The sequence below is a fragment of the Panthera pardus genome, unplaced genomic scaffold (assembly GCF_024362965.1).
Source record: "Panthera pardus isolate Hobbes unplaced genomic scaffold, ASM2436296v1 HiC_scaffold_6, whole genome shotgun sequence".
Taxonomy (NCBI): domain Eukaryota; kingdom Metazoa; phylum Chordata; class Mammalia; order Carnivora; family Felidae; genus Panthera; species Panthera pardus.
This window is the reverse complement of record NW_026526991.1, coordinates 116,305,240-116,320,790: the sequence shown is the minus strand read 5'-3', so window position 1 is coordinate 116,320,790 and position 15,551 is coordinate 116,305,240. Positions and strand designations below refer to the sequence as shown.

Here is a 15,551-nt window from a genome sequence, read left to right as displayed (position 1 = left end):
AGCCTGATGCGGGGCTTGAACTCACCAACAGTGAGATCATGACCTGAGCCAAAGTCGGATGCTCAACCGACTGAGCCACCCAGATGCCCCTTGTTTACAGCTTTCTTAATTCATCGTGACTATTCTTTAGGTCCTTGATCTCTGAAGCAGTAGATTCTCTGCTGTCTTCTATGCTTTTTTTCAAGCCCAGCTATTAGTCTTATGGCTGTTATTCCAAATACTTGATCAGATATATTGTTTATATTTCATTTGAGCTATTCTCTGGCTCTCCTTTCTTCCTGGAATTTTTTTTGAGGAGAATTCTTCTGTTTTGTCATTTTGGCTAGTTTCCTGTCCTTTATGTGTTTTAATAACTTGTTATGTGTCCCACACCTGCAAGTACTACTATATTAAAAAATGGTCATGCACTGTCCAGGGCCTGGCACTTGAGGAAGTGTTTTGGGAGTGTGTTGTGTGCACTCTTTTGTTGTGTCTTTGCCTGCTTTTCTCCCTACTTGGAGTAGTGGTTTGGACCTTCCACCAGGTGTGTTTTGATTTGTTTGTTGAAGTAACCCTGGAAAAAAGGAGAAGGGGGTGTTGAAGAAACCTTATCCCAAACAAAGAGAGGTATGACAGGGGTGGCAAAAAAGACCAGGCAGAGAATCAAAGAAACTATAGGGCTTGGGGCGCCTGGGTGGCGCAGTCGGTTAAGCGTCCGACTTCAGCCAGGTCACGATCTCGCGGTCCGTGAGTTCGAGCCCCGCGTCAGGCTCTGGGCTGATGGCTCGGAGCCTGGAGCCTGTTTCCGATTCTGTGTCTCCCTCTCTCTCTCTGCCCCTCCCCCGTTCATGCTCTGTCTCTCTCTGTCCCCAAAATAAATAAAAAACGTTGGAAAAAAAAAAAATTAAAAAAAAAAAAACAAAAAAAACTATAGGGCTTAATCCAGAAAGAGAGAGAAGAAAATAAAGAAGGAGATACAGAAAAGGTGTGAAAGGAATAGAGTAAAATGCCCGCTTTTAAACAAACAAATAACCAAAACAGAGGAAAAAAGAAAAAATATATATAGTAAGATTTGACGTAAAGTCAAATCAGAGACTATGAGGCTGATTCCAAAGGGAGGAGAGGAAAGAGTAGAGGAGAAAGAAAAGGGAAAAGAGAAGGAAAGAAACCGAAAGAAAAGAGGGGTGCTTGGGTGGCTCATGTGGTTATATGTCCGACTCTTGATTTTGGTTCAGGTCATGATCTCACTGTTCGCGGGTTCGAGCCTCGCGTTAGGCTCTGCACTGACAGCATGGATCCTGCTTGGAATTCTCTCTCTCTCCCTTTCTCTGCACCTCTCCTGCTTGTTCACTCACTCTCCTCTCAAAATAAGGAAATAAATATTAAATAAAAAGAAAGAAAAGAAAAAAGAAAAGAAAAAAAAGTAATTAAAGTAAAAAAAAAACAAACTAACATACACAACCACAGGACAGTTGTCTACTAGTGCCCGGGACTGGAGGCTGTGCTGGTCTGGAGGAAGGGCTGTCTGGTTCCGTCAGTGTCAGTCTCACTACCTTAGAGAAGCAGTTACAAGGCCCAGAGGGGCGGGGTTTGGTGTAATGGGTCTGCCTCCATTGGGGCTCGTGTCCGTTCCCTGAAACCCCACCATGTTGGTGGGGAGAAAAATGGCGACACTCTAATCTCAACTCCCCACACGAGGTGCCTCAAACCTCACTGTTTAGGCTGTCCTCACAGAATAGCCTGGGGGGGCCGGCTTGCCTTGCTCCACAGTCTCCTATGCTTCCTGAGCACTCAGCTGGGATTCAAAACCTTAGAGGATCCCTGCTCCCCCAGACCTGGTTCTGGGGTAGTGCCAGTCTGTCCAGGGGACAAAGGGCCTCTGGCTTGTGCCTGCAGGGTCTTTTTCCCTTGGTTGGGGGGTAATATACCCTCTTTCCACTGTACTCAAGGGAGGGGACTGTTCTCTACCAGTGTAGCCCTGAGATTGCTACCAAGCCTAGGGGTGGCTCCCTCCCCACCAGGCGTGGGAGGTGGCAGCTCTGGTCTAAAGTCTGGCAACCTTGAAAATTCTGATTTTTAGCTTCTAAGGCAGTTTTGCAAAGTAGAAATTGACTCTCTGGACCTCTCCTTGGTCCGTGGTCCGGAGAGGTTTTCTCTTATCCAAATACAATCCCACACTTCCCACAGCCTCTCTTTCTCTTCCGTTCGTTTTTCCACCGAAGGGCTTCCCCCACTCCATGCCTGTGTTGCCCATTTTATTTCTCCTAATTCGCATACACACACTTCTGTCTCACCAAGCTGTCTCTTTGCACCTGTGGAGATTTTTCTGTCACTGTGCAGCCTGTATTCCTGGTGTTCCAAGTGCTCTGACCTCAATACTGCTGTGTTTGAGGGACAAGGGAAATTCTGATCCCCTTCCTCTGCCATCTTAACTCCTCCCTCCTCCTTTTATTTTCCTTTTCACAATTTCAGAGTTCTGTGTAGGTTTGCATTATTATATCAGTTCAATATGTTTTATAGATATTATGGGCTTTTCTTCCTCGAAATGTATTGATCTGAATTTTCTGTCTTTTTTTTTTTTAAGTTTATTCATTTATTATTTGGAGAGAGAGAGAGAGAGCACAAGTGGGGAATAGCAGAGAGACAGGGAGAGAGAGATAATCCCAAGCAGGCCCTGCACTGTCAGTGCAGAACCAGATGGGGGGCTTGAACCCATGAACTGTGAGATCATGACCTGAGCTAAAATCAAGAGTCAGGTGTTAACTGACTGAGGCAATCAAGTGGCCCTAAAATTTTCTTTGGAAGTCCCCTGGGTACTTCAAATTTAATATGTCCTAGTTTAAAGACATTGTTTCTGACCCTTTCCCTTTCCTCTTTCCTGACTCTTTGTAATCTGCTCTGTCATTTGTTTTCCCTAGCCTAATAAATAGCAGCCCTGAAACAGGAAAAGTCCTGGCCAAACTTCCCTGAAACGACCGCATCCAGTCACTCACCACATTCGATATTTTGTACCTGCTTACCATTTTTCATGTTATTCCTATAATTCACTCTCTCACCTATAATTTTGCAATACTCTTCTGGTTTTGCTTCCTTTATGTTCATCCTACATTGCTGTCAGAGTGACTTTTCTAAAATATATTCGTGACGATGTAATTCCTCTGCTTATTTAATGGATCCCCATTACCTGAAGGAGGAAACTCATGTTCTAGCATAACACTTGATCTTTTTATTTTTTGGTTTCGTCCTGATGTTCCAGTAATATCTATCTATCCCCTTCCCAATAACTCTGTTCCAGTTCTGCCATATTCCATAGGTGTTGTCACTTACTATATTATTTCATACTTGATCCTTTGCTCATTCTAGAATGCCCTTCACACCCTCCCTGTGTACTTGTCTGTCTTTTAAGATACAGCCTTATCTTCCCAGAGTTTGCTGAGCTTCCCAAATGTAAGTGTTTTCTCCTTTGTGCGTTCACTGTGCGTTATTCACTTCACTTGTAGAACTAGGGGATATTTTTCTGTCCTTACCTGTTTTCATGCATCTCTACCACTACTAGCCTATAGAACAGACTCTGTCTTTTATTTATATTTCCAGCTCCTCCCCGGATAGTGCCTATAACTTGACAGATATAGTATGTGTTTGTCTTTCTGAGTGGGTGAGTGCGTGACCAAATGAATTAATGTGATGTTTTTCTGAAGCTGGGTTTTTGTTTTGTGTTGTTTTTATAGGAAGGAACAGCAAAGTCAGCAATGGAAGCAAAGGAAGATGGTATTGGTATTATTGAAAATGTGCCACCAGAGCAAACAGTTAATGACAGTTTGACTTCTGGTGGAGTGCATAAAAATTACAGAAGTGGTAAGCTAGTGAATCTCTGTGAGTTGTTTTTCTATGATTAAATGCTAGTATGAAAAAAATCTGAAAGTATGTAGGTCCAAATATATTATTCATTTTTCGTTAAGATATTTTTCTGTTGCTATCTTTATGTGTCTTTTGCTTTCTTTATAAGTATCCCAAGTACTACCACCTTTTTCTTCCTGAGAATCAACTCCCTGAACATCCTTTCTGCTATTGCTTTTATTTTATTGAAATATTCATGAATGGAGATAGACTATGTGTTTAAAATTCATAGTAACATGTTTTCATTAATTCATCTGTATTTTATAGATATGATGTCAGCATTAGGATTAGGAGAAGAGGAAGATGTAGAATCACCTTCTGATCCTGAGGTACTGTCTTCTTATTATTTTTAAATATAAGCATTGAGTGATGTTAAAACATCAAAGAGATGCTTTGACTTTATTCTCTCATCTCTGCATTTGCCCATAGAAACCATTTCCTTATATTTTTACCTATAATTGATAAAATAATTATGTGTTAATTATGACAATACAGTATAATACAGTTCTCTTGCAAACTTAATGAAAGTTGCTTAGTATTAGTACAGAAAACTAAGGCTTAGAGGGAATTAGTTTGGGTTTTGAAGTTAAGTTATCTAAACTAAAGAATTACTAAAGAAATACTCAACCTATGGCCAAATGTATGATTCTGTGGTGTATATGGATGTGTCAAACTCCTAATGACATCCAGAAAGAGTTTGGATTATGGTGTTTTACAACTTGAACCTTCAAAAGATAATGCCTGGGACTTGAAAATATTGTATTTGATTGCCAAGTAGATCTACAAGGAGCATTGGGATTATGATAACCACAGTTTGGTTTAGTGGTGCTTTAATAATAAAACCCTTTTTGGATAGTTAAAATAACATTGTGGCACACGTATAGTAATATAAGTAAAGTAATGATGACCTATTCTAAGGTGATAACTAAGGATAGAGGTAAAAAGGGCCTGATCTCTTAGACACAGGCAGCTGCTGCATAATGCCGCAAGCACTGTATTTGAAGTCAAAAGACATGCTGTCATCTTGGTTCCATCACTTCCTAGCTGTGGGATCTTGGAAAAACTTGTTTAACTTGTTTCAGTGTCAATGACCTCGTTCCTAAAGATGGTACTAATACTCATCTCTTGGTTTTGTGTAATGAACAGATGTGGTAACGCTTTGAAAACTGTAAAGGGGGCTATAGAAATAGAAGACAAAATGATCACAGTGGTATTTAGTGACTTACTAAATATTGAGGATACTTTTTTTTTTTGAATCTTTATTTTTGAGAGGGGGGGTGAGGGGAAAGAAGATCCGATGCAGGCTCTGCACCGAGAACAGGGAGCCCAGTGCAAGACTTGAACTCATGAACTGTGAGATCATGACCTGAGCCAAAGTTGGGCGCCTAATTGACAAAGCCACCCAGGCTCTCCAAGAATACTTTTTTTATGTGAAGATGTCTGAAGGCCAATAAAATGGCAGTAGTGTCCAGAAGAGAATGGGAAAGTTAGAATGGGCTTTTGATTTTCTAATTTGGGCTGTGTTAAGTTTCAGTAATCTATTAGTAGAGACATCATATGTGTATACAGTTGACCCTTGAACAAGATGGGTTTGAAGTGTGGGAGTCCACTTACATACAGATTTTTTTTCTATAAATACAGTACCATCCTGTAAATGTATTTTCTCTTTCTTACGATTTTTTTTCTTTTTTTATTATTCATTTTGAGAAACAGAGAGAGAGGACAGAGCATGCGAGTAGAGGAAGAGGGATAGAGAATCTTAAGCAGGCTCCACACTGCCAGCACAGAGCCTTACATTGGGCTTGAACCCACGACCTGTAAGATCATGACCTGAGCCAAAGTCAAGAGCCTGACCCTTAACTGACAGCACCAGCCAGCACCGCTTCCTTACGATTTTCTTAATAACCTTTTCTTTAGTTTATAGTGTAAGAATACAGTATTTAATACATATAACATAGAAAACATGTGTTAATCGACTGTTTATATTACTGGTAAGGTCAGCATTTCGTTATAGTAACTCTGACCTTCCATGCTCAATTTACAGAGTTAATGGCTGAATGAGGATTAACAGGTAGATTAGAGGGTTTCTGCTTTAATATTCTGGTTTTTAATATATACTTTTCGATTTTTAAGTCTAATTGCTTTTGCTTTTATTTATTTTTAAAAAGTTTTTAACGTTTATTCATTTTTGAGTGACAGAGAGAGACACATTGTGAGTGGGGGAGGGGCAGAGAGAAAGGGAGACATAGAATCGGAAGCAGGATCCAGGCTCTGAGCTGTCAGCACAGAGCCCGACACGAGGCTTGAACTCACGAACCGTGAGATCATGATCTAAACCGAAGTTGGACACCAAACCGACTGAGCCACCCAGGTGCCTCGTCTAATTGCTTTTAAAGTAGGAAATTCAGTAGATTAGTAGCTACGTTTTTGATATTTGTGGATTTTCAAGTGCATGGCCATCAGAGCCCTTAACCCTTCGTTTGTTCAAGGGTCAACAGTATAGTGATTTGGTACTTTTGAGATCTTCTCAATGAGATTATTGCAAATGTTTTGACCTTAATAAATTTGTCCTTATATACTGACTGTGTACCAAGCAGTTAGATACTGAGTGTACAAGTTGAGGGGTTAGGTTTTAGTGGTCGGAGCAGAAAAGTAAGTAAACAGCAATCCGTTATAAGTCAGTATAAATGCTTCCTAGAAAGAAAATGGAGAATGTTAGGTTAGAGAATATTGGGGGAGTTTGCAGTGAGGATGAGGATGAGAGTGGGAGTAGGAATTTTGGTAGTCAGAAAAGATCTGAGTGTGGCAAAAGCTGCCAAGTGAAAGATGAGACGGACCAGTCATGTGAAGGTCTTGGCGAGGGACATTCTGGACAGAGAGAACCACGGATCATCATTTTACTCTAATGTCTTAGAGTGACCAAGAAGTAGGAAGACCCACTCCATCATCATAATCATTGTTGTGTGTAGAAAAGAAAATGTGCATACTGAGATAAGTGCTTGGCACATTTTAGGTGATTAATAAATAAATGTTCTTATACTTGCCTTTTAAAAGCTTAACAACACTTTTTGAAGAGTTTCATACCCATATCTAAAATTTTTTTACTATTAGTTAACCATAATTTTAAGAAAAGTTTTTCTTACTACTTTGCCATTCGATCCAACCCTTCTTTCATCAATAAAAATTTCAAGCCTTTGTTTACCTAAATGAAGCAGCAGCTGCAACAGTGTTTTGTTTATACTCAACATGATATACTCCAAAGTTTCTTATCATATTAGATATCAATTAACACTAAAACAAATGTCTGCCATTCTATTAGAAGCAGTTTAAATTTATAGCAAGTATACTTTTAAAGAATTTGTTTAAAAAAATTTTTTTAATGTTTATTTATTTTTGAAAGACAGAGCACGTGAGTGGAGGAAGGGCAGAGAGAGAGGGAGACACAGAATCCAAAGCAGGCTCCAGGCTCTGAGCTGTCAGCACAGAGCCTGACGTGGGGCTCGAGCCCACGCATTGTGAGATCATGACCTGAGCTGAAGTCAGACGCTTAACCGACTGAGCCACCCAGGCGCCCCTGAAGAATTTATTTAAATACTTATTTTAAATGTCCTTTTATTTTGATCAGGAATGCAAAATAAGGTGTTTTGTTAGTTCCTTTTTGAAATGTGCATATAAGTCAGTCTTCTGTCTATGAAAGTATTCTGGCCTTCCATGTTCAGTTTACAGAGTCAATAGCCAAATGAAGATTAAAAGGTACACTTAATCAAGAGAGCATATATGAGGTTTTCTATTTAAATGTTTTGGTTTTCAATATGTTTTTCTTATTTGTAAGTCTGTTATTAAAATCGGAAATTCAGATATTTTCTTAGAAAAGGATTAGGAAATCTTTACGCAACTCATTATTGATGCTAATTTTAACAGAGTATGTCTGAGAGTCCAAACAAATATGTTCCTCATTTATCTGGAGCTGCGGATCAGAAAGGGCAAAGTATATTAAATGGACAAGTAGAAGGTAAGAACTGTATTTTACTAAGAGGTCATTGGACAGAATGTTGATTTAAAACAGGAATACTGATATATTCTAATATCTAAAGAAAATCACCTATTAAATGCATAGTAAAGAGAAAGAGATGTGAAAAGGAGGTAAGTTGTATCTTATGTGGTGTCAGCAACAGATTAAATTGAGAGTGCCACCAAAGGAGCTAAATGACTAGTTCCCTTTCAAGATACTGTAAGACCTAAGGAACCTCAGGAAATAAGAAAAGAGCCAAAGAGGGAATGATGAGAACAGTGGAGACTACAGGGAATAAATGAAGGAAAGTAAGCGGGTGTTTATAGTGTTTCTACTGGAAGGTGGTAAATAAAATACACTAGTTCTTTAAAAGGAATAGCAGGCTATTTGAAATGTAGGAATACTGTAAGGTGAGCTTCCAGTACTAGAATTTGTCAGAGTAGCATACCAAAATTTTCCCACTCTTACTGTTATCCTCTTTGTTGGAAGACATTAAGGACTGACAGCTGATGATGCAGAGTTATGTCCTATCTACCATGGATGAACTTACGCATTTATAGTCAGTGATAAATGTACATACCTTAATGCCATATCAAATTGGAGGTACTTCATAAGAGAGTTATCATTTAGTGCAAAATAAGAGAATTGGAAGGAGGGTCAGTTAGGGAGACATCAAGGAAGCTATAGCTCTGATAAAAAGTTCCATTAGAAAGTTTATGACTTTTAGGGCGCCTGGGTGGCTCAGTTGGCTGAGTGTCCGACTTCAGCTCAGGTCATGATCTCAGTTCGTGGATTCAAGCCCCATGTCAGGCTCTGTGCTGACAGCTCAGAGCCTGAAGCCTGCTTCAGATTCTGTGTGTTTGTCTCTCTGCCTCTCCCCCGCTCATACTCTGTCTCTATCTGTGTCAAAGATATACATTAAAAACAAAATTTTTTGGAGGCACCTGAGTGGCTTGGTCGGTTGAGCGTCGGCCTCTGGGCTCAGGTTGTGATCTCGCGGTTCGTGAGTTCGGGCCCCGCATCAGGCTCTGTGCTGACAGCTTGGAGCCTGGAGCCTGCTTCGGATTCTGTGTCTCCACCCCCTCTCTCCGCCCCACCCCTGCTTGTGCTGTGTCTCTCTCTGTCTTTCAAAAATGAATAAACATTTTGGGGGAGTTGATAGTGGGTATAGAGGGTATAGATGTAAGATACTCCTGCTAAACAAAGAGGAAAAATGTGGTAGAGATAATCTATAACAAGAATATAAAAGTGGAACATTCAAGACCATAGATCCAGAAATTACTGTTGAGAAGGAGGACTAGTGAAGGGAAAGAGAGAGAAATGCATGGTGTGTTAGCTAGGAAATTTTGGAGTTGAGGAGGAAACTCGAGAGAATTCACGTTAGATGGCTGGAGTACATGTGCACTAAATCAGAAGATTAGATCACAGCTACTCCAAAGAATACTAAAAGCAAGTGGAGTTCTAGAATTGGGGTAAAACCTAGCCACTCATTTATCCTCCTCAGATTTCTTAGACATCAAAGATACATGTTGCATTGGTATTCATTATTCAAATGAGATTAATTTGGATATGGAAGCATTGGCTGTTATTTTTTTTAAGACAGCTAATATATGATAGCTATTTTTAAAAATTTTTTAATGTTTATTTGAGCGTGAGACAGAGGGCAAGCAGGGGAGGGGCAGAGAGAGGGAGGGAGACACAGAATCTGAAGCAGGCTCCAGGCTCTGAGCTGTCAGCACAGAGCCCAGTGCGGGGCTTGAACCCACAAACTATGAGATCATAACCTGAGTTGAAGTCGGATGCTCCACCGACTGAGTCACCTAGGTACCCCATGATAATGATAGCTATTTCGTAAAAGACTTTTTTAAAGGCTTACGTGATCTACCAAATCAAACTAATTTTGGAAACAAAAGAAGTGATAGGGTTAATTCCCTAAATGCTAAAATGGTTATTTTCAGTAAATATGATGCTGATTTTGAAACAGAAAAGATTTTTGGTATCTAAAAATTTTGTGGCAATTAATTTTATTTTTCCCTTTTGGTAATCATATTTCCATATTAAAAGCTTATTATACATTATTTCTTAGATGTGTTTTATATACCTTCTTGCATGAGTGGATCAAGAAACTTTAAGATGGCTAAACTAGAGGATACAAGAAATGTAGGCATACCAGTAACCCACATGGGTATGAACAAAAATGAATACTTTTATTAACTGTTATTCTACAAGTATATATCCAAGCTGATCAATTCAGTACACTTGCTCTGATGAGAAAGAAATTATGCATTCAACTGAACCGTCATCACAACTGTGTACTGACTAAATTACAGGACAAATTGAAGAACATGGTAAATACTTGTAGTATAATGGTATAAATGATTTTGCTGTACTGCACATTAAGGGTATGCTGTTGCATTCTGCTATCGGCTTCCACATTTATCCTCTCAGGGTCATGAATTGTTCCTCTAATTCAAGATTGCTTTTCTTTACATCAGTCAGCATGTTCACATTGGTACATGTGCACTTTTCTATTTTAGTTAGTCATTTGAAACATAATCTTAACTTTTGACATCCTAACTGCATGTTCTGTGGAGCCTATATTCCTATTTTTTCTTCAGTATGTATAATGTGTTCATATTTCTGTCTTGTCACTGTCTTAACCCACCTTCCTGTCCCCCCAAAAATAAAACACCAAAACCTAATGTAATCATTTTCAAAGCGAAGCATGAGGATTCTGCTCAGTACTAACTGCATGAGTGTATAGTTGGCTTTCATATTTACATATAATTGACTATTTGTCCCTTTTGCTTTTTAGATCCTCCTGAAAAATATCCTCACTTGAAGGTAAAACTTCTATATTTTTATCCTGAATTTTTAACTACAGACTGTGTGACATGTACATTATGTCTTAATCATATTGTTTCAATACCCATTCAGCCTACCGTTGAAGTGGAAGATTCTTTTTCTGATAAAACAGTAGGAATGAAAGATATACAGACATCCAGATCAGGTAAATTTTACAATACAAATTTAACAGTGGAAAGAAGTACTCTAAAATATTTGAAATGCTCTCATTCCTAATTTTTTTTGGTGGCACATTTAGTTGAAGGATTTGACATAAATAAGGTAGATGTCATTGTTGGTATCCATGTTTGAAGAAAAGATATTTACAAGCATAGGAAAAAGAGATTTAAAAAATATGAGCTTTAGTTCATGTTTCTTGTTTTATTTTGGAATCCTAAATATTCCTAATATTAATTATTAGACTCTTAGATTTTTCCAGTGTGCAAAATGCTTGTTTGAATTCTGACCTTTACCTAGAGTAAAGCTTCACTTGTTAACATGTCCATTGTGTTTTAACTTGATTTCATGTTATCTAAATAACATTTTAAGCCAAATATGTTCTGCTTAGCAGACTGTGTGTATTTGTGTATGTGTGTATGTATGTATGATGTCTTTGATTATTAAAAATGGGGGAAGTAATTATTTTTTATATTTAGTAGATACAATCTTTTAAAACAGTAATTCTGAAGCTTTTTGGCTTCATAGTCCTTTTATATCATTTAAAAATTATTGGGAATTCCAAAGAACTTCTGTTTAAGTGGGTTGCATATGTTGGTATTTACAATATTAAAAATTAAACCTGAAACATTTAAAATACAGGTATACACAGTCATATATTCTGTTAGCCATTAGAGCTATGACCCTCAGTTGTGATACTATTGCATATCATATCTTTAGAAGACTCCATTGTACACTTAATATGAAAATGAGAATGAAATGTCAAATAATATTTAGTATTATTGTGAAAATAGTTTTGACCTCTTGGACTGCCTGAATGGATAGATCTGGGACTCCAGGGATTTTCAGATGACACTGGAGAACTGTTTTAAACCATATACAGGGTTCATGGATGTGAAATGATAAAGGGGCCTTTGTGATGAAATGGACATTTAAGTTCCACTTCTGCATTTTCTTTCTTTCACTTGTCTTAAGAGGTTTAAATCAGACAATCTTGCTTTTTTTAAAAAAATATATATTTTTGTTACATATTCATTTTCTGTCTCATGGCACTATTTTTTGGATCTAGTGTAGACTGAGACTTATCCTGTTTTTACATGGCAACAATTATGTCACTCAAGGCTTTTGTTTCCATATAAATTTATGTTTAGCCAAGGCTTAAAAATTGAATTCTGATGATATTGGTACACTGAGGAAAGACCATTTCATTGTGATTAAAGTAGTACCATTCATTAAAAGTTTTTTTTAAAACCCATGTCTTTAGAACACACAGTGCATATTTAAACATAAAATAAATGGTTAGACATAGATTTTGTTACTAAAATATTCATAACCTTGAGCAGTCTTAATTATTAATAAATAAAGCTTTTATGAGATACAGAATATGTAATAGAGTTGCTTGAATGAATCAAAGTATATAATGGTAGAGAATTAAAAAGAAAAAATGAGAGACTAGTTAAATTTATCTATGTGAATGTCAAATATAGGACATGTAAAATACAATAAGCTCTGAAGGAGTAGTAGTGTGTTTAGAGGGAGAGGAGGATATGGAACTGCTTCTCTGAGGAAAGAATTGATACAAATTAGTCAAGTATGTATTACTATTTACGTTCTAATAAATGAAACTTTGTTTTCAGATTTTTCGGAATGGGAGTCTACTAGTTTGACCTTCGGTAATGAGACTTGTCAAACATCCAAGAATTTGAAGGTTGATGATAAATGCACATTTGTATCACAACCAATGATCAAAAATCAGTCAGCATCCACAGATTCTGGACCGATAACCTTAATAGATAAAGAAAAGATTAATATTGGAACTGTGCTGCTGTTAGGTAATTGTACACTCCATGACCTGAGAGAATCACAGTTACCAGAAAACAGAGAGAGCAAAGAAGGTAATGAAGCATAGAGAATTCAACCTCTTCGTGGCTTCACCATAGTTGTGGTTTTTCGAAAATAATTTTGTGGCAAAATTTAATTTGTGTTTATTCTTTTTACGTAACCTACAACCAGAGTACTTTTAGCAATACATTTGCATTCTTCCTTTGACTAAAGCAACATACAGATAGCAAAGAGACATGGAGAAATTAATTTCTTTTAGGCTAGCATTTAGTGTACACTGGAGAATGGGTAGCAGGATTATATTTAGAACTTTCGGACTAGTTGGAAAAACTAGGTACAGATCCAAAGATTGACTACTCAAAACATAGTTTCTTAGCTTTATTTTTATAGCTCTAAATTCACAAATATCGGTCATACTATAATCACTGTAACAAAAAAAGCACCTTCCCAAACAAAATATTAAAATACTTCCTATATTTTCTATGATTTTATTCTAGTGTTGGCTTTCTCAATTGAATCACTGAGAATTTATCACATAGTATCATCTTCTCAGCTATGTACACATAGTCTGTCGCCTTGTTTTATTATTTTTAATGAATAAATAGTTCACAAGGAATATTGGTTTTAAAGAGTGCTGTATTATTTAAAAATAATATATGGAAAGCCAATTTTTTTTAAATAGTATCTTTAAAAATTTTTTTAAAATATTTTTATTTATTTTTGAGAGAGAGAGCATCAGCAGGGGAGGGGCAGAGAGAGAGGGAGACACAGAATCTGAAGCAGGTTCCAGGCCCTGAGCTGTCAGCACAGAGCCTGATGCGGGTGGGGCTCGACCTCACAGACTGAGATCATGACCTGAGCCGAAGTCGGACGCTCACCTGACTGAGCCACCCAGGCGCCCCTTGGAAAACCAATTTTAATTCTAAGATACTCAGTCTATTGATTAATGACATCTAATGTGTGTTCTACTTTATGTACCAGTGCCCCTTTTCAGTCATTTGATCAGGTCTGTACTAATAAATTGTACAATATTTTTTTCACCTCTAGTTTTATGTTCTTTTCTTTCTTGATTTCTAAAATTAACATGTATTCTCAAAAGATTTTGAGCTCTTTCCTAGAGTAGTGAGTATAGGCTATAAATCCAAAGTTATTTAATATACAGGTGACTTGTTTGCTGTTACTTCTTCATGAGCTTGGTAGATCCCAGAGGCAGGACTTTCAAAACAAAACACCTACACAGGCTTCTGTAACACATAGAAGGATATGAAATAGAAAAATTACAAAATAAATACAAGCAGCTTAAACCAGTTCATATAGATCATTTCTTACTTGATGCCTTTTTATAAAGTTATGAACAGAGTTAGTTCTCCAGGGACTGAAGATTGTGTGTTTATTCATTTAATACAGATTTAGTCTGTGCTGGGTCCTAATAATTTTATATCCTGAGTATTTCTGGAACCATTCTGTTAGTTTGGATGTGCATCATCTTTATTTTATATTACTGCCTTCTAATTCATCTCCCATCTTTTATTATTATGCCATTCAAATTCATCCTTCCCCACAGTATTTAGAGTGATTTGTCTCAAATGCAAAGAGGACCATGAGCTACTGTTGAAAACATATTTATGTCCAGGCATCTTAAAATTATATATAAGGCTCTCATAATCTAGACTTCTGCCTAACTCTCCATCTTTACACCTTTCTACTGTCTGCTTTTTTCTCTGGCATTCTGAACTGCTGGTGATGTCTTCCTCTTTGATCCCTGTATTTTGGACAAATAGTTACCCTGTCATGTGCTTCTCTCCCTGTCTTGCTAAGGCCTTGCATGCTCTCCCCTTTTTCTGCCTTCTAACACCTTTGAATCTCGCTAACCTCAATGTTGGAGTCTTAGCTCAGTCATTTCTCTCTTGAAAAGCCATTCTTGACACCTTTTATCTACATGTTTCTCTAAACCTAGGTGCTTAGTACTTAGTGGGAACTCCGTAAATAATTACTGCATAAAATAAATAAAGGCTGTTGACACAAAGATGATTTAAGAGATTATCCCATACAGTCTAGGAGCAAAAGTAGAAGATACGTAAAGAAATAATTTACAGTTCAGGTGGTGAAGATACACTAGAAAAATCTATAAAGTACTAAGGTAGCCCCAGAGAAAGAGACACCTATTTATCTGGGGAAAGATAGCCATTAACAAGGATGACTCTACATAGCAAGCAGTCTGAGTCCTAAAAGATGGGAAGAAAATTGTCAAATAGTGGAGGAAAACGTTTCAGGAATGTTTACTTATCAGGAACATACACCTATAGAAAGGGTATACACTGATAAAAGCATAAAAAGTAATAGTAATTTTGGAAACCATGAATAATGTTGTAGTTGAATCTTAGTGTGTTATTAAAGAGGTACTGTTACAAGTCTGTTGTGACTTTATACGTTTCTACTGTTTTTTAAAATTTTTGTTTTGTTTCTGATTGTTTTGTTCATTGATGTTAGGTGGATGGATTTGTGAATGAATCTTTGAGATGTTTGTATGCATTTAAGCTGGTGACATCTAGTATTTCCCAAATGGTTTGTTGAAGTTTTAGATAATTATAAGTATTTCTTAAAGAAGTAAATATTCAGGGGGCATCTGGGTGGCTCAGTCGGTTAAGCGACCGATTTCAGCTCAGGTCATGATCTCTTGGTTTGTGAGTGCAAGCCCCACGTCAGGATCTGTGCTGACAGCTCAAAGCCTGGAGCCCATTTCGGATTCTGTGTCTCCCTCTTTCTCTGCTCCTCCCCTGCTCATGCTCTGTCTCTCTTT

At 37.5% G+C, this 15,551-nt stretch overlaps 1 protein-coding gene across 10 annotated transcripts in view; it reads left to right on the top strand.

Annotated features, from left to right (window-relative positions):
- Positions 1-15,551, top strand: part of ANKRD26 (ankyrin repeat domain containing 26) — a 113,773-nt gene that overhangs the window by 42,288 nt on the left and 55,934 nt on the right. For 9 of the 10 annotated variants that reach the window (XM_019465279.2, XM_053895823.1, XM_053895821.1 and 6 more), the window contains 7 exons: positions 3,708-3,834; positions 4,144-4,205; positions 7,798-7,888; positions 9,975-10,073; positions 10,704-10,732; positions 10,826-10,898; positions 12,547-12,804. In XM_019465279.2, coding sequence (XP_019320824.2) covers positions 3,708-3,834; positions 4,144-4,205; positions 7,798-7,888; positions 9,975-10,073; positions 10,704-10,732; positions 10,826-10,898; positions 12,547-12,804 — 739 coding nt within the window. The remainder of the gene's footprint in view (positions 1-3,707; positions 3,835-4,143; positions 4,206-7,797; positions 7,889-9,974; positions 10,074-10,703; positions 10,733-10,825; positions 10,899-12,546; positions 12,805-15,551) is intronic. The other variant, XM_053895822.1, reaches the window with a different exon arrangement.